The sequence below is a fragment of the Monodelphis domestica genome, chromosome 2, assembly GCF_027887165.1.
Source record: "Monodelphis domestica isolate mMonDom1 chromosome 2, mMonDom1.pri, whole genome shotgun sequence".
Classification (NCBI taxonomy): domain Eukaryota; kingdom Metazoa; phylum Chordata; class Mammalia; order Didelphimorphia; family Didelphidae; genus Monodelphis; species Monodelphis domestica.
The window spans coordinates 343656629-343683831 of NC_077228.1; the positions used below are offsets into that span (position 1 = coordinate 343656629).

A 27203-nucleotide genomic window follows, 5' to 3' on the forward strand; every position below is an offset into this window, starting at 1 on the left:
GAAATATAAAGGCAGTTCTTTACATCATTTCTTGTCTCTCACATGTACCAATGGTGGCTTAAACATGGCTTAGGACAGCCCAGGGGGTCAGTCAGTTGTTTCTGATTTTTTACTTGCTAGCAAGTGACATAGACCATCCTCCCCTACAGTTAATCCTTAAGTGGGGGTGTATACATTCCTGGTTGCTAAAATTCCAAAGACCAAGCAGGATAGAGTAAATCTAAAATTCAAAAAGGAAAAATGGATTTTCTGCAAGGACTATTATGAATACTTAGAAGAAAGAAAGCAAGAGTTGAAAAAAAAAGCCCTGGGGAAAATTTTAGAGAAGGAAAGAAGGATTTGATTGAGTCTCTTAAAATCATCATTAAAAAAAAAAAAGCCTAGATACTATATTTCAAGAAATCACAAAGGAAAATATCTGGATTTATTAGGACCAAAAAGCATGGGGGCAACTGGGTGGCTCAGTGGATTGAGAGCCAGGCCTACAGACAAGAGATTCTGGGTTCAAATCTGGCCTCAGACACTTCCCAGCTGTGTGACCATGGGCAAGTCACTTAACCTCCATTGCCTGTCCTACCACTCTTTCATTGGAACCAACACCTAGTATAGATTCTAAGGTGGAAGGTAAGGGTTTAAAAAAAAAAGACAAATCAAAGATAGAATCTACCTATTACCTCTAGAAAAGAACTCCAAAATGATAAAGCCCCAGAAATGTCATAGCCAGCATACGGAATTTCAAGGAAAAACACTGCAGGCATCCAGAAAAAAAGTAGGTAAAATAACAAGGAGCCATTAGCAGTTTCTACTTTATATGAAAGACAGTTATTCCAGAAGGCAAAAAGATAGGCTTTATAACCATGAATAACTTACCTTGCAAAACTGAGCATCATTCTACAAAGGAAAAAAATGATTTTTAACAGAAGAGAGTACTTCCAAGCATTTCTGATGAAAAGACCAGACCTAGTAGGCACTCTGAAATAAAAATTGAGAACCCTAGAGAAGTAAATTTATTTGAGTATTTGGGAGTATAAGATGATTTGATGGTAACATTCTAAAAGAAGAAAAGAAACAAATATCCTTTCAGAGCTGTAATTCCTTCAAAGGTATTGAAGAAATTAAGAAAAGTAGAGATCTTGGAAGTAGATTGGTTCTTTTCTGACAATCTAAAAAAGGGAAAGAGAAAGGAGGCTAAAAGGAGAAAGACTTGTATAAAAGGGTAAAAGAAGGGAATGGAATTACTATTTCTCATAATTAGAATGCATGAGAAGAATATGCAAAATTGCTATAGGGCTTGTGGAGTAGACATTCCATGAACCTCACTTTTATTAGAAATAGACAAAGGAAGATTGAAAACACATTGTTGGGTATAGAAATACGTTAGACTCAACAGGGTACTGGAGAGGGAATAGTAACAAACAAAACAAACTTGTTAATCCTGAAGAGTAGAAAAAGGATTGTAAAAGGAATAGAAGCTGAGGGAATACTCTTAGACTACTTCTTAGATAACTGAGGAATGGCTAAGAAAATTTTGGCATATGAAGTAATGGAATATTATATTTCCCTAAGAAATAACAAAAGAGACAATTTCAAAGAATCCTTGGTAATATGAACTGATGCAAAGTGAATTGAACAGAACCAGGAAAACAAGGAAACCAGATTTCCAAATCCTGACAGAAATGATGGATGTGAGATTCAGATTCACATAATTGGAAATGGCCATTCTGGTTTTGTTTTGCTTGACTTTTTTGTAAACAAGTTGTTTTTTTTTCATATCTCTCAAAGTTTTTAATTTGGAGGGGGAGTATGGTGGGAGATAAACAATATTGATGCCCAAAAAAGAAAGTTAAGATAACATTTTTTAATGTACAGAGGAGAAAGCAATTCAAGTAGGTACACAGAGAAGCAGAACAATTTTAAAGTTAAATGTAGATTTTTATACTTTTTTTAAAAGCAAGAAATATTAAATGGAGATTTAATTTCATGTAGAGTTCCCTTTCGGGATTCTGCTCTAATTTCAGAATTTTAAAAAACTATGATAATGCTGATGACCAATGTCTTTCATTTTTAATAGTTATTTGTATCTAATGTTATTTTCTCTTCCATTTGATGACCCTGATTTGAAGTACTACACATCTAGCTAAGCTGTGAGCCTGTACTCTTAACCCTCTTGCAGTGTCTATGGGTTCCCATATATCCTGGGAACATCCTCTTCTATTTCCCTATTTGGAAGACTAGCTGTGGGAGAAACAATTAAAAAAAAATCCAATTTTGCTTCACCCGCCTCCTAAAGAAAGTATATAAATTTGGAGGACTGAATGTCTCAAAACAAATACCTTATTTGTTACCAATCTTCAAAGTAAAATTTATAAAATACCTATCTTCAAAATAAATTTTTAAATAGGTACTACAAGATTTAAAATATAATCTAAGATAAACATTAAATATTGATATAGAAGAAAAGACTAAAACTTCAAAGAAAGTATTTTAAGAGGTAACATATGAGTATTAAAATTGTTTAACTTCTTTAGTGCATATGTGATCTCAGTATAGATATTCCTTCCATCAGTACAGATTCCAACTAGTTCATAACTTTTCATCCTTTCTGACTCTTGCCTGTTTTTCCATAAATGTTTCACAAAAATCTACCCAACATGCTAGAAGCCTCCTCTAGGTCTTTTTTAGTTCATGGATCCATTTTTAGCATTTAGACTATCTATTATTCTTCTTTCTGCTACTTTATTAACCTACCCTCTTTTTCTGATCATACATTTCCTAGATATCCTTTAGCCACTTCTTGAATATAGGTCATCATTAGAAATATTTTGTGCCCTGTCAAAATACACTAAACCTATTGGCTTTGGAGTTTCCTGCATCTTTGATTCTTCAAAGATTGTTGTTTTTTCTCTCAGATTAAAAGTCCTATGCTTTCACTGGGAAAGTATATGTGTTAAAAAGATGTTTGGGTTTTTTTTTTTTTAAACCATGAAACAAAGGGACTGTGAATAGAGAGCCAAGCCTGGAGACAGGAGGTCCTGAGTTCCAATTAGCCCCAGATATGTCCTAGCATGTGACTAGGCAAGTCACTTAACTCTAATTGCCTAACCCTTATCACTCTGCTTCCTTGGAACTAATACTTAGTAAGCATTCTAAGACAGAAGATAAGTATTTAAAAAACAAAAATGAAGCAAGAAAAATATCACAATTGTTCTGTAAATATTCTAGAAGTTACATATAAAGTTTCACAGAAATCAGATTAAAACTTTTCAATTTTTTTATGAGGAAACTAAATTTCAGATGTACCATAAGTGTAATCTAATAGTTATTCAGTGGTTCTGCTTATCCCCATCAAATATATTCAAATACCAGGGACCTTGACCTGTAAGATAGAACATACAGAATATAATCAGGTTAATTATGTACCTAGCTAAGCTTCAATGAAAGAAGGAAAACTCAAGACATCAATAGCATATGGGAAGAACTAAACACATATTCTTCAATACTTCTTTATTAAGACAAGAATCCAGTCTAGGACCAGGAAATAATTTCAAAATAACCAATAAAAAGAATCTAAGAGAATCTGAATCTGGCCTTGAAGTGAACAAAATTTGAAACCAAGGAATGGCAAATATGCTCTTTTTTTTTTGAACCTAGCGTCTCTTAATAGAAACCTCCTAGAAAACAGGGATTTTGTAAACTTTCACAGTTGATAAGTTTGGAAATAGAAGTTGTAATAACATTTATGTAAAAAAAAATTTTGTCCTCTTATACATCTCTGTAAAACAAATGTGATGTTTTCTACCTAAAGTTGGCATCTCTCTTAAAATATATATTTTTTTGTTACAGTTCTTGGATTGCACTTGGAAACAAATATGAGTGAAAAGATGATAGTATAATTTATTAATAAAAGAGAAAGAAATAAGATATATCAGTTTACAAAATATATACCATATTACCATTCTTAGGTATGTCATAGGTGGATATTCTTGTTCAAGTATGAAATGGATTTAATGATCAACTCCCAACATTCTATTGAAAAAAGTGTCCTTTGCATTATAGCCTCACAGAACACTATCAGAATTCAACCTAAATACAGGTTTGAGAAATGTTGGACTTAGAACATTCTGCCATTAGTTGTCTTGGTGTGTGGCTCAAACATAACATCAAAGAAAGGATTCATTGTAGCTGGTTGTTTGGCCCATATATGACCTTTCAACTTGTTTCCAATACCAACAAACTGCAGCTGATAATAGCTGAAGGGATTCAGACTATAAGAAAATTATTCAAATTTCTGAGACCTGACTTGCTGGAAAAAATATAAGTGGTAAAATTTTGTTGAGTTCATCAAAATGGAATTACACATATTATTAATGTTTTATCAGTTTAACTTGGAAGAGGCTAAAGATCTGAAGGTTGAATAATGCATCATGGTCTGATTCTGCAGATCGACTCAAGATAATATAAATGGCCAGTTATAAATAATGACAGTTCCATTGTCTGTGAAATACTTCCAAAACGGCAGTCTAGCTCCTTGCTTCTTAAGACAAAAGATAATAGAAGACATCATAAAACTAGAACGGAGTTTTGTAGCATATCAAGACTTCTCCAGTTATTTCCAATTTGACATATAATAAATAGCAAGGTAATTATCTTCCATAGAAGTTAGTAGTTACCATTCAGAACATACAGGCTGGGAAGAGTTAAAAATCTGGGGCAAATGTAACAAAGTATAGTTATGTTTAATATTGTTTGAAAGGGGGCATAAAAAATGTTATTCTCTTGCAAAAGCCACCCTTATCATTCCTTATAACAGAAAACACATGACAGAAATTCTAAGATATGAAGATAGTGGAAAAGTTTGTCTTGAAAATGCATTAGAGATTATATTTTATTAGTGTGGTACACTATTTTTTATTAACCATCAATGCAGAATCCTTGCTGATCAATAACCTACTGATCACTTCATTCAATTGGAGTCAATGATGCTACAGTCAATCAACTAATGAGATTCTCTGAACCTTGAGTGGAATTTCTTGGAGGCATCATTTTATAGTGGAAAGAGCATTAAGCTGGGAGTCAGAAAATTTGGGTTCTAGTCTAGCTCTGCCACTAATTTTCTCTGTGATTTTGGTTAAGTAACATTTCTCTCAGACATACTTTCCTAATTATAAAATGAAAGACAGATTACTGCCTAACAAGTAATCAAAGGGTACTCTGTGTTCTTTGATTCTATTACTTCCACTCTTGTGGATTCCCTCTGACTTTCAGAACAAGTACTTAAAGGTGCTAGTTATGGCTTTAGTTGCTAATATGCAAAATGATTTGTAAACTCTTTAGAGACTTATCTGTAATGTCATTGGGCATAATATACCATGAAAGAAAGTCTCTCACTTTCCCTACATATATATTTATATTTATCTCTCATTGTTTTTCTTTCTGTTTTCTATGTTCATCCTTCTATCTCTTAATTTTTAGTCTCTCTCCTAGTTCATTTCTTCAAGGGCTCTGAATTTTTTGTTTGCTCCTTTCACCAAACATATTTGTCTACTTCACACCACAATCATTATGATAAGCTGTGACCAAAAATATTCATTACCTGGCAGGTATCATCTAATTGAATCTTCAGCAAACAAGCCAACCTTCTTTCCAAATGTATCATGCCAATATTTAACATTGGAAGTAAGACAGGATGATAAGGCAAGTGACCTTGTCAAAACTCACTTAGTATTTAATGAGATCTAGGGAAATTATTTTAGGTCTCAAATGCAGTATTTCTAAAGCAGCTTAAGAAACTTTGAAGCTTATGGTCTAATGGGGGAGAGCATTAGTTTTGAAGTCTAAAGGCCTGAGTTCAAATTTCATTTTTCTACTTAGCACACGTGTGATCTTAAGACAAATTACTTAGCCTCTTTATATATCGGTTTTCTCATCTATTAAATGAAGAGGTCACACTACATGATTTCTAAAGTCCCTCCCAGGTCCAAGTCCCATGATCCTGTTGTTGTTATCAGTTAACTGACACAGCCCTTTGGCAGGCTAATACTGAGAGGATTTTGAGCTGCCTGTAGATATATGTCAGCATAACCTTCTAGGACCATACCACAATGATGTCTATCTTGAGTAAAGAATTCATTTCCCTTACTTGACCATAACATGAAATAAGAACATATTTTTAAGTTATTTTTTTAATAGTTTTTAAAAAAATCTTTACTTTCTGCCTTACAACTGTAAGACAGATGGGCAAGGGCTAAGCAAATGAAATTAAGTGACTTGCCTAAGGTCTCACAGTTGGAAGTATGAGGTCATATTTGAACCCATACTCTTACTCCCATGGGATATTTTCCTCTATTCTGCCTATAATATTCTCTCTGATCCATATTCATCATAGATTATCACAGTGCTTTTGTTTAAGAAAGTCCTTTTTTACTGTAATAATGGTCCCAAAGTACAAGAGTAGTGGTGCCAGTGGTACAGTAGTGCCTCAGTATCTGCTGATTCAGTAATCCTCTGATTCAGTTACCCTCAGGTAACATAGGCATTCCTTATAGCTGAGGTTTCAGCCATCTGCTTCAGGTCTTGGAATGCATCTATCCCCTGTGGATGCGGGCCCCACTGTACAGAGTTCTCTCTTTAATTTTTAAAACCTGTGTTCAATTTACAGTACTGTGCTCTCATTCTGCTCCTGCCCCCTGCTCAACTAACACTCTTCCTCCCACCCTCTACACCAAAAATAAAAACAAAAACCTGAAAGTGAAAGCAAACAGATGTGCAGAGAAACCATGGGCTTAGTCTGAGACTTCCTGCACTGAGAGAGGAGTTTGCCCTGCTCTGCCCACCCACTATAATGATTTTTTTTAAATTTTCCTAAATAATTGCCACATTTAAAGATGTACAAGAATCTTCTATCCACAAGCTTATTAATTTTAACATGAAAAAGTCATATGGATCTTTTCTGATTCTTTTAGCTACTATATGAAGAATGACAGCACACTAAAACCCTCCTCCAGTTACACTTTGTAGTATGAAGTTTGATCATCATGTTGGTAATGGAATCATCTCCACCTTTAAGCCCCAGCTAAAATCTAGTCTTCCTCAAGAAACCTTTCCCAATCTCTCCTAATTCTAGTACCTTTTTCTCTTAATTATTTCTTATTTGTCTTAAATGTAACTTGTTTGTATCTGTTTATTTTCTTGTTGTCTCCTCCATTTCATTGTGAGCTCCTCGGGGCAGGCACTGTTTCTTTACTCTTTTTTTTTTTTTAATATCCCCAGTAATTAGCACACTGCCTGACATATAGAAGGTGCCTAACAATGATTGACTTTTTCTAAATTAAGTTAAAGATTTACCATCTAATTGAGATTTTAAATAATGTGACGCACCATAGATGTCTTTTATTTGGCCTTTTTTTAGAATCCAACGTGTAAAACCTACTCCTAAGTATCTATTAGAGATGGTATTTAATGAGCTTCACTTGATCAGATTCTGTTTTCTGCTTTTTCAATTACTTTTATGTTGTCTTGTTCAGATAAGTTTGGCTTTTCCTAAGTGTTTCTAGGGGCTAAGTTGCCTTGTAGTTTCCTAAAGTGGAAAAAAAAATTTTTTTTTGCCACACTAGAACTTCTAAGAAGTTCATTTGATGCTTGGAAGATAGCCACCTATTTTTCATTAATAGAGAAAGCTGGGTTTGTTTTCAGTTTAGTGTTGTGTATCAAGTTTTCTATGCAGATCTATATGTACATCTCAGAACTTCTGAATATGGAGTATGCCTTTAATTTTTTCAGAATTAATGTAGCCCAATAATATTAAAGTAGTATGCTAAATGATAGTTAGATTTATTGTCTCTAAAGAAAACCAAATGGCAAATTCAAGCTGGTGTGATTTATCCTTAGGCTGAGACTTTAATTATTTCCTCCAGCTTCTGGTTAGGGTGATAAAAGTCCCAGAAGTGAGAGAAAACTCTTTAATAAACATGATTTTTTAATGTTTTTAATTCATGTCTTTGTAAGACTAGTATATTTGATTAATTTAGTCAGAAATCTGTAATGAAAGTTTATGGAAAATTTGCTTTGATTTGGGGGCTTTGGGGGAGAGAGAGAGAATATGTATGTTTACATTCCCTCTACCAACCTAGATAAGCAACCTATCATTAACCTATTGTCTTACAGGGTTGCCAGAGGTTTCCAAGAGGTTAAATGACTTGCCCATGTTCACATACCCACTATATGTCAAAGGCAAGATTTGAATGCCAATCCTTCCAGTTCCAAGACTAAATACATGAGTTATCCCTGTTGTGTTTTCTTATATAAATAAAAATGTTTTCTTTGGAATCTCAAGGAGAGTGGAATACTAACTCCACACATATATGTATCTGTGTGTATATAAAGTATAATACAGTAATTACTTTATCACATTTTACAAAGTAACATATTTCAGATTAGCCAAGGAAATAAAAGGAAAGAATTCTATCAAATGATCAGTTCTAGTCAGTTCTATCATGTCTTTTTTTTTTGGAGGGGGTAAGTTTATTTTATTTTATTTTTATATTTATTTTGTTTGTTTTAAACCCTTATCTTCCGTCTTGGAATCAATATTGTATATTGGTTCCAAGGCAGAAGAGTGGTAAGGGCTAGGCAATGGGAGTTAAGTGACTTGCCCAGGGTCACACAGTTGGGAAGTGTCTGAGGCCAGATTTGAACCTAGGACCTCCCATCTCTAGACCTGGCTCTCAATCCACTGAACTACCCAGCTGCCCCCAGTAGGTTTATTTTTTTAAAATGGGGATCTGACCTTTATAAATGAAGTAAACTTAGGCAAAGGAAATTAAAAGTTTATTAAGCATTTTGTGTCAACATGGCATTAAGAGCCTACAAATTCCAACCACATACTGTTTTATAGAGAAAGATAATCCTGATAGGTGCACATTTCTAAAAGGGGTTGGGCTAGCATCTCTTAGCTCCTCCCTTATTGCCCCAATTAGGGAAAAGAGATTACAGGTAAGGAGATGGGATGAGATTGGTAGTTGATCCCCCAATTTTAAAAAAATAAAGAACAATGTAGCCTTTGGAAAAGGCATAAGCTACTTTCTTATTTTGAAAAACATGTAAGTGATGTTTGGTTTAACATTAACTGATAAAGATTATCCAGATTTGTAGAAAACAGTATCTGTGAAGGAATATAAAAATTATGGGATCCAGCCCAGTAAAGACAGAGTCCAATTTGCAAAATAACATCCTATTCTTGTGCCCTAACTATAGGCAAAGTGGCACTGCAATATATATATATGGCATTGAGAGCCTTGGACACTTACTGTGTGATCCCAGGCAAGTCACTTAACCCTGTTTGCCTTAGTTCCTCATCTGTAAAACATACCGGAGAAGGAAATGGTGAATCATTCCAGTATCTTTGCCAAGAAAGCCCCAAAAGGGGTCATGAAAAGTTGGGTATGACTAAATTGATTGAACAACAGCAAAAATGTTATAATGAACTTCTATGTGAAATGTGTGTTGAATCAGACTGAGTGACCCCTTTGTTTCCAGACTCGCTTGGCTTTGGATAGGTTCCCAAAGACCTACAAAGATGGGGCATTTACTTTAACCCCATCCTCTTGTCCTTGATAGTACCTGCTAGGGCAAAGAGACACATGTGCCTTCATCCCATCTCCTTCCCTCTAATTTCCCTAATAGGGGCAGTAAGGAAGAACCTGAGAGATGCTGGCCCTTTTAGAAGTTTGTACCTATCAGGATTATCTTTCCCTTTTTACAAAGTTCATCTACAAAAATACCATGTGGTTTGAATTTGGTGGCTCTCAATGCCATATTGCCATGAGATGCTTAATAAATTTCTTTAATTTACTTTAAGTTTGTTCCATTATTGAGGGCAGGCCCCCAAACAAAATTTTCTTTCAATAATTGAATGGTTAATTATTATAGTGCCAGGCCTGAATTTGAGAAATGGACTTAAGATTGGAGAAATGAAGGATCAATTGAGGGATCTTAAGATATGATAATACCTTACTCGTAAAACAGACTATGTTACAACTTTGATGAACATCTGAGAGTTGGCATGTTAAGAGCTAGAGATTGGTAGCTCACTCAGAGAAGCCAAAGATCAAGCAAAACAGATCACTGAGCTACATCTGACTTCTGGAGTGACCTTTTCCCATTTTAGATCTACTGTCAACATACCCTAGTCCCAGAAAGACAGGAGAGAAATAGGCTGTGTTTAATTTGGTCACCACTCAGATAATCAAGAACTGAATTTCTATTTTGTGCCCCTTAGCAGCCTTTTGATTAATAGATGATTAATACATTTTGAATAATTACTGCATTGTCATAGAATTAAAAGGGAAAATATGCTTTAAATTTGCTTTTTAAAAATAGGAAAAGTTTTGATTCCTATCTCTGCAGGTTTCTGTTATATATTGTATATGAATGTGACATTTTTATATTTGTTTCCAATTTTATTGGTAGCCAAAAACTTTACCAGTCATAGTTAATTTAATATCATTTGGTATGCTTTTTGCTTCATTTAGTGATATTAATATTTGTCATTAGCATACTATTAGTGTTTTCTGTCCATATGCTATGCAATTAAGAATTATTGGCATAATCATGTTTTGTGGCTTAATAAACACATCATTAACCTTGACCTGATTGAGGCAGATTCTGTTCCTGATAGGGCAAGTACTTTTGTGGAGAGATATTGCACACTGACACTGGAATGTTTAAGTTCTCAATGCTATTTTGGATCTAATTTGCTCTGTGACCTTGGGCAGGTTGCCCTCTCTCCCTATCTTGCTAAATAAAAATAGCAGTTTCCAATCTCTGGAAGTCTTATGTGGATCCCAGGGCCGAAGCATCTTGTGCTTAATATTTTTGGTCTCATTTCAAATAGTTGGTCTCATTTCAAGCATTCTAATTCAAGTTGTCTAATTTACAAATCTTTTGTACTTAATTTGGTTAAAACATAGAATCAACTGTTTCTTTCCTCTCGTGCTTTCACATATCTAAATAGCACAGAAGCAATTTGTTTACAAATAGACTCTGTGAAGTTATTGTGACATCACTGGCTGGGTAATCAAAGGAATTTGTACTGAGGGAGCCTACCCTTGGAGAAAATATCACAGTTTCTCTGTTTCCTTTGAAATGTTTTTCATTTTTTTCAGATTTGAACATTATTATATCATGTCTCCCAAGGGCTGCTAAAATCAAATCAATTACTAATTTTCTAATTTCTATTTCTAATTTCAATTACAATTTTCGACAAGAAAATTGGTGGCTTCTAATAAAAGAATGGCCACAGTTCTTTTCCTGAGCACAAACACCAAATTGTAGAAATTACAAATTTCAAGAAGCTTTGCTTTTTGTTCATTAATTTGCCAGTTGCACTCTGTCTTTATTAACTGATTCTGCTTTTCTAGGATGCTGGCTAAAGATGAGCTGATGGCTATTCTTCATAAATGTGTAGAAGTTTTTAGATCCTCTCCTGGAAAACAGCTTGGCAGCACTGCAGAGAAACTGAAGGAGTTCTTGGCCCAGTTTCAGAGTCTTGAAGGTGAGTACATATTAACCATGCCAGTATGATAGTAACCATGCCATGGGAGTCTCTCTGAAATGACATTATAGAATCCATATCCTGATGAACTGAGCAAGTGCTTATGAGGAAACATTAAAGCAGATTGAAATATCTTAGAAATTAAAGAAATTATTAGATTATATACTTAAAAAGGATAGGATTAAGAAAAGGGAAGCGAAATCTTTTTTTTTTAAACCCTTACCTTCCGTCTTAGAGTCAATACTGTATATTGGCTCCAAGGCAGAAGAGTGAGTGGTAAGGGCTAGGCAATGGGGGTTAAGTGACTTGCCTAGGGTCACACAGCTGGGAAGTGTCTGAGGCCAGATTTGAACCTAAGACCTCCCATCTCTAGGCCTGACTCTCAATCCACTGAGCTACCCAGCTGGCCCACCCCTCCCCCCCCCCATGTGAAATCTTCTAAAGGGTAAAAATGTTAGGTTTACTCAGTTTGTTATAGTTCCAAAATCCTTTTCTACCATACAATCTGGGTTTAAAATTATGATAGTTAAAATCGTTCAGGAACTCATTTTAGATATTAATATGTGAAAATGGAAATATAACATTTATTTTGAAAGAGAAGAAATATTGATTTGCATGGTTCTCTTCTGTTCCTAAATCTTCTTCCACTCTGCAACCTAGATTTAAAATTATAGTTGGGGTTTAAAATGAAGTAGGATCTCATGAATGATTCCTTTATTTTTTTAAAAAACCTTTACCTTCTGTCTTATAATCCATACTAGATATCAATTCCAAGGCAAGAAAGATAAGTGCTGGGCAGTTGAGGTTAGTTAGTGACTTTGCCCAGGGTCACACAACTAGGAAATATCTGAGGATGCTTGGATTGCAATTTTTAACCAGAAAATACTAGTAACTGAATCATTGTTGTAAAACACGGCTGCCTTCCTCCTCCTAATCTATTGAATTAAGCCAAATAATCCATGTGAGTGGATTTAATGTTATTAAAACTAAACAGGTATTAAGACTAAAAATGGAAGAAAGATTTTGAAACCACCTTATGCCGTAACTCCCTCTGGCCTCTGTGCTTTCAGTAAAGGTGCAAGGCGCTCCTCTGGTTTTTAAGCTACATAATGTTTTAAGTACTTTCTTCTTTATATTCTGAGCCTTCTTTGTAGCCAGATCAGTTAGGTAGAGGCAAATCTAGGCCAGCTTCACCAAATTTCCATTATTAGAGCATGCAAAAAGGCAAGGGATCAGCTTGTGGTAACTGAATATCATAAAATACTCATAGAGATTAAGTTTGTAGACATGACTTGGATTTTTTTTCCAGATAAGTACATGAGAGTATGGGTTCTTCTTCTTATATAAGTTTTAGGAATTGAAATTTTTGTAGCATAAATTTATGTAATAATATACTTAAATGATTTTCAGCTTTAGTAGAAAATTAGCCATCTCTTGGAACTCTGGTCCCTTGCCAAATGAAAAAAATTCTATGACCTTTGGTTTTCCTTCATTTAGCAGGACTCTATCTGTTTTACTTAACTCAATTAGCTTCTCCTTTAAGTGCTGAATGTTGCTTTTGTTCTAGAAACAGAATCCAATGAGGAAGAGAATGGGTCAGGATCACAACAGAAAGGACTCCAGAAGACAGACCTCTATCACCTTCAGAAGGTCGGCCCAGTTTCTTATCTACCAGCTAGCTATTTCCTGTGACTTTAATCTTTTTCAGTTAGTTGAGTGCTCTAGATTTGTTCTGCATGGCTGTTTTCTGGTTTTGTTTTAAAACCACAAGTTGAACAAAGCCTTTGTAGTTGACTTGTAAACTGAACATCTTGCCTGCCCCAGTGCAATACCTTAAGTGGGAATGTGACCATTCTCTGGGAACTGCTAACCAGCATAGGTGGAAATATTCTTTGGGGAAAATGCAGTCATAAGGAATACAGCACTGACAAACAATGGGGAAAGCATATGATAGGTTACATTGTTTTATTTTTTGCATATGTTCCACATATATGAGTATTCATTTTTCAAACAGTTTTGAAAGAAAAGCTCAGGATTGGCATTAAGAAAAATGATAGCATTGCTGTCATGTAATTGTGAAATTGAATAAACATTGCCAAAAACTATGCCAAATTATAATAACTGGACATTAAAACATAGTCTATGTAGAATGGTTAATAGGTAATTTACTGATGTAGTTTTGAGGAAGAATGATAATTGTTCATACTATAATACTATAAGTAAAATAATGACTTGTGAGTACATACCATTAGTATCTAAATTGAACTTCCAGTTTGCTTCCATTCCTGATAGTTTAGTCCCTTTATGAAATGAGTAATCTGATATGAAAGCTTCTACTATGATCTTTGGAACAAGAACACTTACCTTCTAAGGGTCTTTTTCTGACCCTCCTACCATGAGAAAATGATGAGGGGTAAGAGGAAGATTTGCCTATTGCCATGTAAACAATATAACTCTCCCTTGTATGGAGATTTCGTAGCTGAGTTATTTGAAAGTATATTTTTTCATTTATAGTCCTTGTTGGAAATGAAGGAATTAAGAAGTTCAAATAAGAAGCAAACCAAATTTGAAGTACAACGGGACAAAGTTGTGGACATGATCGACAACCTAGTGAGGTAAGCCTATTATTGTGCTACAGAGACAAATATTAGACCCTCGTCTATTGAATCTAGGAACTTATTATGACATAATGCATTATATTTTTAGGATCACCTGGTCCAGTTTGATTTGTAATTTGGGTTTGTTTTCAGTCTTCTAACATATCTCTTCAAGTAGCTTTCCTAATAATTGCCACCCAAGGTCGCAAGTTTAAATTTGATCCAGCATCATGACACTTTTGCTTTTGAAGGAGAAAAGTCTTCATATACTTTCTAGTAATCAAACATCTGCATCACAGAAACTACTGTTATTGAAATGGCTGTATTGGAAATGGATCTAGACATTTAAATTGTCCTGGACAGAGCACAAAAATGGAGCAGCATGGCGAGTCAACTTTTCTTATTTCTAGAAATGGGCTGTCCATCTAACTTGTTATGTACATTACATTAAAAAAATTTAGAAACCCACTCACCAAACATCATGACTCCACAAAAAAAAAAAAACATCATTCCCTATTGCAAACCCTAATTGTCATTGTGGTCTGTGGATTTCATAAAAAGCCAGCTTTGTATAGCTATATAAAATTATCTCAGGGTTTGCAAATTACTAGAGATGTCCATTTGGGTCTATGGTTAAATTTCAGGAGATAGCAAAGAAAATATAAAAGAATATAAAGCAGTAGAGGTTTAGATTGATGAAAAATAGCAAGATGTTACTCTTATCATCCTAGTTCTTTGTCATTGTTCCAATTTAGTGGTGATTGAAAGCCAACAGCAGGCTAGGTACTGAAGGGAGAGGAAAGAAAAAACCTATAAGAAAAATGCAACCCAGTTAGAATGGAAGTGTAATGGCATAGAGCATTTGTTTCTAAGGAAATACACATCCTCAGTGAAAATAAGAAGCACCATTTTTAGGACAATTTGATGGCAGAACTGTTGTGGCTACTTATCAGAGAGAAACTATGATCTGTAAGGAAGAGATCCCAATTAACTAACAAAATATGAGGAAAGATTATGAAGAGGGAACTACTGTCTCATATAAAAGTGGTAAATGGAACCATAGAGGTGAAGTGGCCTAGTAGTAGAAAATTACTCTCTGTAATTAATAGGTCTCATCTCATCTTGTTGGGCTAACACCTGCCTTGATCTCTGCTGTTGCTAGGTCCAAGTTTCTAAAGCAGAAGCTTTACAGTTTATCAAGCTGGGATTTTTGTTCATCAACAAAAATTGTCTTGTAGATTAGTTTCCAATCTTGATTTTAGTCTGGACATCAGGTTCTTTTTTCCTATTTGTTTTTATTTTTATTATTTTTTTTTACCAATCACATAATAGCAAATTTCCACATAAGTTTTCTGAAGTTATACGATCCCAATTGTTTCCCTCCCTCTTTCCTTCCCCACTCCTGGATCTGGTAAGCAATTCAATCTGGGTTATTAATTATTATTATGTGAAACATATTTCCATATTTTTATTTTTTGCAAGTGAATAATCTCATAAAGCCCAAACCTCCTTTTTGCTATTTCTGCAGCTTCCAAAGCCAGAACTAGAAACCAACTTAACTGTCCTTTTCTGTATTTTTATATATTCAGCCTTCAGAATAATGTGCTGTTACCTGGGCTCATTCATTTCCTTTCCATAATTCTTGACCTTCACAAAAGCAGTGGGGTCATGCAAACTGATATACAACTCCCCAGCCTGAAGCATATTCCTGCCAGAGCCATCCCTTAGGATGTGAGGCAGAGCTTAAAAGAAGGCTGAGAACAGCTCAGTTGTTTCTCATTTCCACCTAGGATGAGAGGAATAGAAAGAAACACTCAAAACAACTTAACATGGTTCCAAGTAGATAAGTCCTCAGAAACACATTGTAAATGAAGAGTGTTCTGCTGTGCATAAAAGTGAACTTGGAATGTATCAGAATGGAAAAGTAGAGCCTTGCAATCATCCTTTCAGTGCTAACCATGAAAGAAAAAGGAGATTAATCCTTCTGACTGTGGTGAGGTCAGAGGCTAATCCTGCCAGAAGGGGGAAGGGGGAACTGGAGAAGAGTGAACTACTGCCAAAAGCAGATTGTGACACCCCCCTCAGTTGAGTCATGTGGCAGAGACATGGTTCTTAGACCTGGTACAGATAATTAGGAACTGGCCATATTTGGATTTCTTATCCATCAATCTCTTCCTGTGTTGCTTTATGGAGATTTCCTCAGTAAAGAACTGTAGCTTAGGTAAATACTAGCCAAGCTTTCCTATTCTGGCTATGTCTTCAGTGTTGGGTTTTGTTTTGTTTTGTTTTGTTTTTAACTGCCCTCATTAAGAGTAAAACAAATTTTGTTCTCTATGTGTGAGGTCTTGACTCATTCATCAATCCCTTTGGAGAGGTGACATTCAATATATCATAAATCATTGGAGCATGCTAGGGGTGTACTCTAATGACACCTGCTAAGTGATAGTTGGCCTGCTGAGGCTAGCTAAAGAAGTTTAGCAGTGGATCCAGTCTCTTTCCCACAGTGCCTGTCCTCTTTTAACTTCCACTTAAGATGCTTTTTCCAGTATCCTAAATATTATTTCATGGCCTATTCATGCAGGTTTTTCCTAGCAAATGTCATCTAACTCTCTTTCTGTTTTCCACCCAGGCTTTGAAAAACATTTGCCATTCCTCTCAGAAGAGGTTTAGTCAGTGAGATCTTCAAAGTTCTTTCCTCAGAAGTTTTTTTCAGTCCCATGCTTCCCTTGATTGTAGTGTAGCCAAATGAATTAATGAAAGGAATGACTAAGTCTTTTTCCCTTGGTAGAATCTTTCATAATGATATAAATATATTATATATAGCACATTTATAGTGCAAGAGAAGATAAGATTTATAGTAGAATGAGGATACTCTAAATTTCCTCTTATTACATACATCCAGCCTCCCTCAAGAGTGTCTGTGGATTAAATCATTGATCTTTGTTAAGAGCTTTGGATTTTTTTTAGAAGAAGGCTACTGTAAGGATAATTTTATAGTTGTGACTTAATATCTAAATTAATTATTGGTCGCCATGGGATATCCCAAATAATAAAATACCCAAGTCAGCTGGAAATTATGATGATTTTAATATAAAGAGAAGGAATTAAGGAAAATAGAGAGAGAGAGGAAAGAGTTAATTTAAACTACTCCGGCTCAGGCTGAGCCAGGCATGAGTTAAAGGCCTTGGCCAAAGGGGCCTTCCCTGAGCCCAAGGGAAAAGGAAGTCAGTCTTATCACTCAACATGAGACCGTCTCAAGGAAGCTGTCTGAGGGAGCTCCTCCAGGTTCCAGTTCCAGGATCGAACTGGCGCCCAGGCTGCTCACAGGAAATGATCAGCTAGATCCACCTCTCCGGGGAAAGAGAGCCAAGAGAGGGAGTGACATGTCCTATATAGACGGTTTTATGTCACTTTCCTGCATCTTATCTGTACCAATGGTAGCTTAGCTTGACTTAGGACAGCCCAGGGGTCTGTCATCTTTTTTTGCACATGTCTATCAAAGGCCATCCTCCTAGATACTTAATCCTTAAGTATGGGTGCAGACATTCCTGACCTTGTTAGACTAAGTAGGGTGGAGCAATGTAAAGTTCCCAAGACGTTCCTGATTCTGTTAGACCAAGTATCTCCATTGTTACAATCAGAAAATAGCTAAATCAAATCTTCTAAAGTACAGTCTGAGTAGGGTGGAGTAGTTTTAAAGTTCACAATCCCCCGTGATGATCATTGGGAGACTAGTCTCCCCATTGATCATTTAACATAATCATCTTGTAGTCCTAAAGCACTTCTAACTACAGATATATACAATATTCAATTTATAAGAGGAAATTACAATAGTTAGGGAGGAATAGAAAAGAGAGAAAGCAAAACCAATGTTTTCCTAGGCACATTGACAAAAAGTCAAATTAGGGGCAGTCCCCTTTTGGCATAGATGTATACATTCAAATAAATGTTCAATCAAACTTCAGTTCAATCAACCACACCCAAAGTTCATTCTTGATCTTCTTTGTATGTAGTGTAGGTTTTCTGGCATCTTTCTGCAACAGTTTATTCTCTGGATTTAGGAGTTGGCAAACTTCTTCCTTGAAGATCTTTTCTTGAACAAAAATTCAAAATCTTGGATTTTTATTAAAATAAAATCCCCTCCCCCTTGAAATGGGTGTTAAGAAATATCCAGTTCAGCTCAGGATGCAATGTTGAGTTATAGGGTATGAGAGTTAATTATCAAAAGAAGAGGAAAAAAAAAACAAAACCTCAAAAGTATAAAGAAAAAAATATATAAGAAAGTTAAACTTTTGGGAGAAAGAAAAAAATTCAAAATCAGAATAAAAATACCAAAATATATGTATATAAAATGTTGAGTAAGCAAGAATAATTTCATAATAGGTCCTTGTATTAGGGTTCAAAAATTTCTATCCCACAAGTCTGTAGTAGTTCACACTACTCCATAAATAATACAGAAATAAAGTCAAAAAGAAAAGACTCACAACCTGTCTGAAACTACTTTTTAGTAGAAAATCAAGTTGGGAGTAGAAATGACTACATGTAAAATTATTGGTATTGTAATCCTGGGGGCAGTTGGGTATCTCAGTGGATTGGGAGCCAGGTCTAGAGATGGGAGGTCCTAGGTTCAAATCTGGCCTCAGACACTTCCCAACTGTGTGACCCTGGGCAAGTTCCTTGACTCCCATTGCCTAGCCCTTACCACTCTTCTGCCTTGGAGCCAATACTGTGTATTGGCTCCAAAACAGAAGGTGAGGGTTTTAAAAAATAATAATAATAATCCTTCAATTCCCAGTTTTTGATGGTGCTAAGTAAAGTCCAATATTTTCAGCATCTCTTGTAAGGAAAATCCTTCAAGCTGCATATCCTTGACAGAATTCTGACCTGAATAAACACGTATTATAGCTACCCAATTCCAGGCAGCTTTTGAGAACATCCATCAACTATTTTCACTTAAAGACAGAGTTGTAGTGGCGTATTCCCACCCAAGTTATTTTCTGCAGCTGGGCAAAAAGAAATTCTGATGTATATTTTTTGTTTCTTTTGGTTGTTTCAACTGCTGCAGTTGAACTCAGGCACACTAAAGACAAACACTTGATCTTTCCTATGATGTTGTTTATTTGAGAATAACAGAAAATCTCCCTTGTGCCTAGGAGATAAATTACTTCAATACCATATGCTAAAAGTGGAAATTTTACAAATGGAGAGGGTTTGATGGTGACCCAAGCATGATTGAAAGTAACACATCTTTTTAGGGGATAACCTTGAATTTCTGAAATTCTCACATTTACTATAGCTGGCTATGTGGGTGTCATTTTTCCACTAACTTGCTATATGCATGCACTTCAACAAAATGCAAATTCTAATTTAAAGTTCTCTCAGTGGCAGCTTTGAGTAATGAGTTTGGAAGTGGAAAAAAAGCACATAGAGGCAGAAGGGAAAAAATGCAAAAGAGAATTTGATTATAGAGTCCTACTTTGAGATCATATCCCTTCAGTTATGTGAAATCAGAAAAACAGTTATTGAGTAATGAAAGATTTCATCAGGATAACCAGATTGGATCAGGGAGGGCTGGTGAGAAAGTAGGAAGACATAAGCATTAATTGCCTACTATGTGCTTAGGCACAGTGCTAAGTACTTTACAAATATGACATTTGATCCTTACAGCAACCCTGGAAGGTGGGTGCTATTATCTCCATTTTGCAGCTAAGGAAGTTGAGACAGATACATGACTTGCCCAGGATCACATACTAGTAAGTGTCTGAGGCAGGATTTGAATTCAGGCCATCCTGTCTTTAGGCTCAGCATTCTAACTACTGTGCTATCTATCTGGTCTTGGTAAATTTTAAGTAATATTAATCAACTTGAGAATATATGTTTATTCTTATAGTTCTCCTTAAAGTCAGTTTTTGGGCCTTAGAATGCATTTTCCTTAGAAACAATGTTATTTGATTTAAATCAATCCAATAAACATTTATTAAACACCTGTCTGTGCTAGCCATTTGGGATTCAAAAGGCATCCAAGTTATACTCTCAAACAGCACCTAGGCTAATTGGAGCAAATATACAGGTTCACAAATTGGCATTTTGTAAGGCAGACTGGAAAGTACACAGCACAATCCAACAAGTAAGTACTATGAGAAATGTAAGTAGTGAGAGAGCATTTTTCAGCTGGAATGGTTAGGAGAGACTTCACAAATGAATGAAGCATTTATGAAGTGTCTCCTCTGTACTAAGTGCTGAGGAGACAGAAAAGGAAGAAGGTCCTTGCTCCCTGGGTGCTCCTATTCTAATGGGGACAATGCATATGGAAGCTTTAGACACATGGGAGATAGAAGAGTCCCATGGTCCTTCATGTGCAGTGACAGAGCAGGTGCTCATCATGACTCTTCCTTAATGTCATTTGCTTTGATAAATGCACAAAAATGGTTTCTGATGTTGAACCATTTGATAAGACCAAGGATTTTGGTGCTAAGACTTTCTTTTTGAGTATTTTGTGTCTGTGGACTGTAGTATAGAAGGAAGAGGTTTGCAGACTGCATCTCCTTTGGAGTTGTTTCTCAGTACAATGGCTGAAGACACTTGGCTTGTGAGCATCACTGTTCCTAAGGCTCTTGGATCCAGGGCCCTGGACTGTCTCCCTAAGAATCTGCAGAGGAAGAGAGAAGAATCATAGGGTGGTGGCGGTGGTTTGCCTGGCATGTGCTGTCTCTTGTCCCTCCTGTAGGAGACCTGACTGCCTGGAGGCAGCAGTTGACTGGCAGTTAGCAGGTGGGGACCCTAGGTAATAATCATGACGGCCAGGTTGGAAGTCTGGGGTGTGCTCCCTCTCCCAGAGCTCCTGTGCCTTTTTGCCTGTGGGTGATAGCCAACAGTTGTCAGGAGTGACGATAAGGAAGATAGATCTCCCATGAACACTGTTTTCTCCTCTTCGGGATGGCTCAGAGGGCTAGGCTTGAAGACAGACTGTGGTTCTGGGGGCACTCAAACTCAGAGTCCTGGGCTATGTAGTCTGCAGGGAGGTGATGGACAGGATGGGGGTAGTATGCTGATGGTTGCTAGGCAATACCATCCGGTCTCTCCACTAGGGAGGGCACCTTTGTAGCTTAGTGAGGCTGGCTCATCTGCCCTGGGACTTGTAGTTGTTGGAATAGCTGGCTTCTCCACAAGAGTTGTTTCACTGGATGAAGGCTATGAAAGAGGAGATGAGGGTACTTGAGAGGAAGGAGGGATTTTCAGCTGATGGAGATAGGAAATTGGGGGCGGGGCATGCAGGAGAGCAGAGAGTTCACAATGATGACTGTGTGACCAAAGTTTGTGAAGGGAAGTGTGAGAAACAAAGGTGGGAAGGACTCTAGTTTGGCAGATAAAGAAAGTAGCCTAAGATAAGGCTAGAAAGATAAATTGGAGATTTTGGACAGTCTTGAGAGTTTGTACTAGGGCAGCTAGGGGGCTTAGTAGATGGAGAGCCAGGTCTAGAGACAGGAAGTCCTGGGATCACATGTGGCCTCAGACACTTTCTAGCTGTGTGACCCTTGGGGAGTCATTTAACCCCATTGCCTAGCACTTGAACTGATGTTTATATAAAAAACAAGGGGGAAGGGGGGAGATATGGTGATAGACAAGCAGAGGTAGAGAGGGAGAGAGAGAGAGAGAGAGAGAGAGAGAGAGAGAGAGAGAGAGAGAGAGAGAGAGAGAGAGAGGAGAGAGAGAGAGAGAGAGAGAGAGAGAGAGAGAGAGAGAGAGAGAGAGAGAGAGAGAGAGAGAGAGAGAGAGAGAGAGAGAGAGAGAGAGAGAGAGAGAGAGAGAGAGAGAGAGAGAGAGAGAGAGAGAGAGAGAGAGAGAAGAGAGAGAGAGAGAGAGAGAGAGAGAGAGATGTAAGAGATTGTATTTGATTTACTGGGAAACTATTGAACATTTTTGATGTGGACCAGTGAAATGTTCAGAATAGCACATTATTAGGAAGCTGATTCTGGCAGTGGTGTGCATGGTGGATTACACAAAGGATAGATAGGAAGGAAGAAATCCAGATAGGAAGTTCTTATGGGAATTTGGGCCTGAACTAGGGTGAATGAAATGGGATTAGAGGAGGAGATGGACTCAAGAGACAACATAGAGGCAGAATCAAGAGAAGGTAGCAACTGATGTTAAGAAGTGTAGAAAAGGAACAGTTCTGAATTACTCCAAAGTTAATACACTGGTTGACTAGGAGATTGGTGATACTATCAAAAGCAAAGGCGGGGGGGGAGGGGGGGGAAGCAGGTTTGGGAGAGGTGGGGAAAGTGGGAAATGGAGTGAAATGATTTAGTCCATTTGGGATATTTTAAGCTTGAAGTGCTAGTGGGACCCAGGAATCACTATTTTGTAAGAAGTTATAGATGGGGGACTGGCACTTTGAGGAATTTTTTGTTAGAGTCAAAATTTGTATAGAAATAACTAATCATCATAGCATTGGGAATAGATAAGATGACCAAAGGTAAAAGAATAGAGAAAGAAGGAGGGCAGAGTACAAAATCGTAAGAAATCCTCAGTTTCAACACTTCAGTCAATTTTTAGTAAATGCTTATGCTAGATACTAGAGTTACAAAAACAAAAATTAAATAGTTCCTGACCTCAAGTAGCTTAAATTCTATCAGAAGGTGTATAAAATTTTTTAGGTAATATAAATACAAAGTAGTTTGTTGGGAGCATACGGAAAGACTTGGTGTAGAAGGTGTTTGCACTGAGCTTTGAAGGAAACTTGTGATTCTTTGAAGGAAACTTGTGATTCTGAGAGGCAGAAGTGAGAGGAGAGTCCCCTTCCAGGCAGATAACCTGTGCAGTCAGTGACAGGAGCTGGAAAACAATGCATGAACTGCAGCAAGTAGTTCAGCTTAGCCAGAACAGAAGTGCTTGAAGATGAGTAATGTATAATAAGGCATGAAAGAAGAAGGAAGACATATTGTAAACAGCTTTAAATGTCAAAAAAATATATATTTTATTCAAGATGTAGTGAAGAGCCACTGGAGTGTACTGAGACCTTTGATCAGGAGACAGAAACCTTTGCTTTAGTAATGTCACTTTAGTAACTGTGTTGAGGATAGATTGGAGGACCAGGGCAGAGAACTAAGGCAGGAAAACCAATTGGAAGGCTGCTGTGATAATCAAATGTAAAAGGAAGTAAAGGACTGAATGAGGCCATGGAAGTGGCCACATTAGCAGAGAGTTGGAGGTAGGCTTGAGAGGTTTTACAGAGGCTCAGCTTGACTGGGGTTAATAAAAACAAGGAATAACTGGACATGGCAGAAAGAGTGATGTTCAGAAGAGGAATGAGGTTAGATGATGTTTAAAGGCTACCAGATAAAATTGTAGCTTGAGTGGAGGTCAGGGTTGAGGGAGGGTGTGTTATGTGTTTGTTCTTAAAGATAGAGAAGACCCAATAACATTGTTAAGTTAAAGGAAAAGATACATAAGGCAGAAACAAACCATACATAAGGGTGCAGGTGGATGATTGATGAAACAAAACAAGGGCATTGGAAGAGATAGAATCAAGAATGTGGGTGACCAATGAGAGTTTTAGCCTTAAGGAGCTGGCACAGTTTAATTTAGACAGCCTTTCTTATTTCTGTAAAATGGGAGTTGGAGTTGAGGACATCTGCTGAGAATGAAGTGGGGGAATGAAGGAGTTTTGTTCTTGAAAAGAGAAAGGGAGAGTATGAGGAATTTAATTGTGTATCAAGAGAAAAGAATTGGCATGCAATGGTGATACTTAATTGAAGGTAAATAGCATGAATTGATAGTGGATGGTCAGCATTGGACAACTAGATTAGGAGAGAAATAACTGAGGCTGAAGATATGAAGATGATGAAGAATGGAAACCCTAGGGAGTCAAAAATGGAAAAGGAATATCAGAGTTAGAGGAAGGATCATAATAGGTATAATTGATTACATGCAGGATTAAAGTGGTTTAGGGAAGAGAAATTAGTTTATATACAGAAAAGAAAGGGAGAAATTAAGAAACGAAAGATAATAGTAAAGGTAAACAGGCATTGGAAAAAAACAGAAAGAAGAAGTGGTCAGAAAGTCACCTAGTAGGTGACTGTACAGTGGTGAATGGAGGCCATGTTATCTATTCATATATTTAATGAAGGCTTACTAGTGCAAAGTAGTCACAAAATTTAACCACTTTTGTACAGTATTAACAGAAATCAACCATCATTTTACAAGTATTTCTATGGGAAAATTCATTCAAGCTTCCAGCTTAGAATACTAAAAACATCTCTACTACCATCTTAGCTTTAATCCACTGGTAGTCATTCCTCTGGCCTCAAGCACAGGTGAAGGAAGTTAAAGATCAGGGGAAAGGGCCCTGCATTAGGGATCCAGATGCTGCTTGTCTTCTGGAAAGAAACTGATAGAAGTGTTTCATGGGGCCAGAATATTTCCCACTTGCTCATAGGATTGAACAAGACCCATGATCTTTCTTTAAGAAGGGATGTGTTTTTAATTCTTTAAACAAGTTAGGAAACATGACCTTTTGTTACATTGCCCTCTGGTCTATCTGTGTGCACCTCTCTTATTTCCTTCCAGCTTAGGCCCTGTGATAGATAGCCTCTCTAGTCTGCTCAGACTGGAGTAACATTCATATCTTGGCACAGCCTAACCAATATGTACATTTGCCAAATGTGTTTTTAAATGACTTTTTAAATGACTTTAAAATGTTTTTAAATGACTGTTTGTACAAACAAAACCAATGCAGTCAAAATTAGAAGGGAAGGAACAAATTGGGAAACAATCTTCATTACAAAAACCTCTGACAAAGGTCTAATTACTCAAATTTATAAAGAGCTGAATCAATTGTACAAAAAATCAAGCCATTCTCCAATTGATAAATGGGCAAGGGACATGAATAGGCAATTTTCAGATAAAGAAATCAAAACTATTAATAAGCACATGAAAAAGTGTTCTAAATCTTTTATAATCAGAGAAATGCAAATCAAAACAACTCTGAGGTATCACCTCACACCTAGCAGATTGGCTAACATGACAGCTATGGAAAGTAGTGAATGTTGGAGAGGATGTGGCAAAATTGGGACATTAATTCAATGCTGGTGGAGTTGTGAATTGATCCAACCATTCTGGAGGGCAATTTGAAACTATGCCCAAAGGGCAATAAAAGACTGTCTGCCCTTTCATCCAGCCATTGAACTGCTGGGTTTGTACCCCAAAGAGATAATGAGGAAAAAAGACTTCTATAAGAATATTCATAGCCGCACAGTTTTTGGTGGCAAAAAGTTGAAAATGAGGGGATGCCCTTCAATAACTGAACAGGACTGTTCAGGAATAACTGAACAAATTGCAGTATATGCTGGTGATGGAATACTATGTGCTCAAAGAAATAATAAATTGGAGGAATTCCATGTGAACTGGAATGACCTACAGGAACTGATGCAGAGTGAAAGGAGCAGAACCAGGAGAACATTATACACAGAGACTGATACACTGTGGTACAATTGAATATAATGGACTTCTCTACTAGTAGCAATGCAGTGATCTAGAACTATTTGGAGGGACTTATGAGAAAGAACACTATCCACATCCAGAGGAAGAACTGTGGGAAAAGAAACACAGGAAAAAAAACAACCACTTGATCACATGGATCGGTGGGACTATGACTGGGAAAGTGAACTCTAATAAAAGATCACCCTAGTGCAAATACTAATAATAAGGAAATGGGTCTTGATCAATGACACATGTTAAACCCAGTGGAATTGTGCACCATATATGGGAGAGAGATAGGGGAAGGGGAGGGAAGGAACATGAGTCTTGTAACCATGGAAAATTATTCTAAATCATCTAATTAAATAAAATAAAATTAATTAAATAAATGAATGAATGAATGAATAAATAATAAGTAAATAAAGGGGTCCCAAATGAATGCAAAAATAAAATAAAAATTCAATTCAGCTAACAACAATAATAATAATTTTTGAACTGCAAAAAAAAAATAATACTTTGTTGGCATTTTCCTGCTATCCAGCTTAGTTGGGGGTACAGGGATACCTAAAATGTGGCTCAGTTGTTTACATTTTTAAACATTTATTTAAAAACTAAACGATTCTTGTCTGCAATGATCTAAGACCATACATTTTTCTCTAAATCATTTAAAATTTTTTAAATTTAAATCTAAAATATTATTCTACTACATGAAAAACCCTGGTATGTGATTTCCTTAGTACAGCTCATATAAACTCTAGTTTGCCTGAGATTGTGATTTGAAAAAAATTTCATTCAAAGAATTGATATATATCTTCAGCAAGAAATGAGTTAAATGTTTACTTTGTGAAAATGTATTTGAATTCATTTAGCACATGTCTTTTGAAGAAAAAAAAAAGATTTTAAGGTTTTGGACTAAACTACATGTGTCATTTTTCTCCTAGAGACTTCATTTAAAAATGAACATTTTATGTTTGTTTTCCTTAAAAACATGAAGTCTTACTTAAAAGACAATTATTTCCACTTGTGAATTTGGGTAAAACATTTTACTTCTTTGGGTATCAGTTTCCTCATCTGTAAAATGGGATGGAAGGTCAGAATTTAATGGCCTTTGAGATCCTGTTTCCCCTTCTCTAACCCCCAAAAAGATAAGCAATACAGAGTTAGCTTGCATTCTGTTTTTAATTTTTAAAAACAGTAAACTGATCAATAATAGCAATTTGAGAGACTTTTTGATGTAGAAAACTACTTCTCTAAAAATTGGTGTCTCAATTTGACTATTTCAGAAAATACCTGTTCCCTCCTGACACACAGACGCTGTATGAGGTGGTATATTTTACTGGGGCTCACACACTGCGTGAGCACTTGAACGCTGCTCCCCGAATTGCTCTTCATACTGCACTCAACAACCCTTATCATTATCTGAAGGTAGGAAATGAGTTCCTGGGAAGTAAATGGTGTCTTAACTGAGACCACTAACCTTTGGTTGGTCACTGCTATGCTTTGTTGTAATGAATGTCATAAAGCTTGTTAGAAGTGACATTCTAAACCAATGTACTTTGTTCTCAAATGGACTTTTA

General features: G+C 36.4%; 1 protein-coding gene across 3 annotated transcripts in view; it reads left to right on the forward strand.

Moving 5' to 3' along the window:
- ORC3 (origin recognition complex subunit 3) overlaps positions 1-27203 on the forward strand; it is a 126194-nt gene that overhangs the window by 92526 nt on the left and 6465 nt on the right. For 2 of the 3 annotated variants that reach the window (XM_056818574.1, XM_056818573.1), the window contains exons 14-17: positions 11418-11551; positions 13119-13201; positions 14066-14166; positions 26910-27051. In XM_056818574.1, coding sequence (XP_056674552.1) covers positions 11418-11551; positions 13119-13201; positions 14066-14166; positions 26910-27051 — 460 coding nt within the window. The remainder of the gene's footprint in view (positions 1-11417; positions 11552-13118; positions 13202-14065; positions 14167-26909; positions 27052-27203) is intronic. The other variant, XM_056818575.1, reaches the window with a different exon arrangement.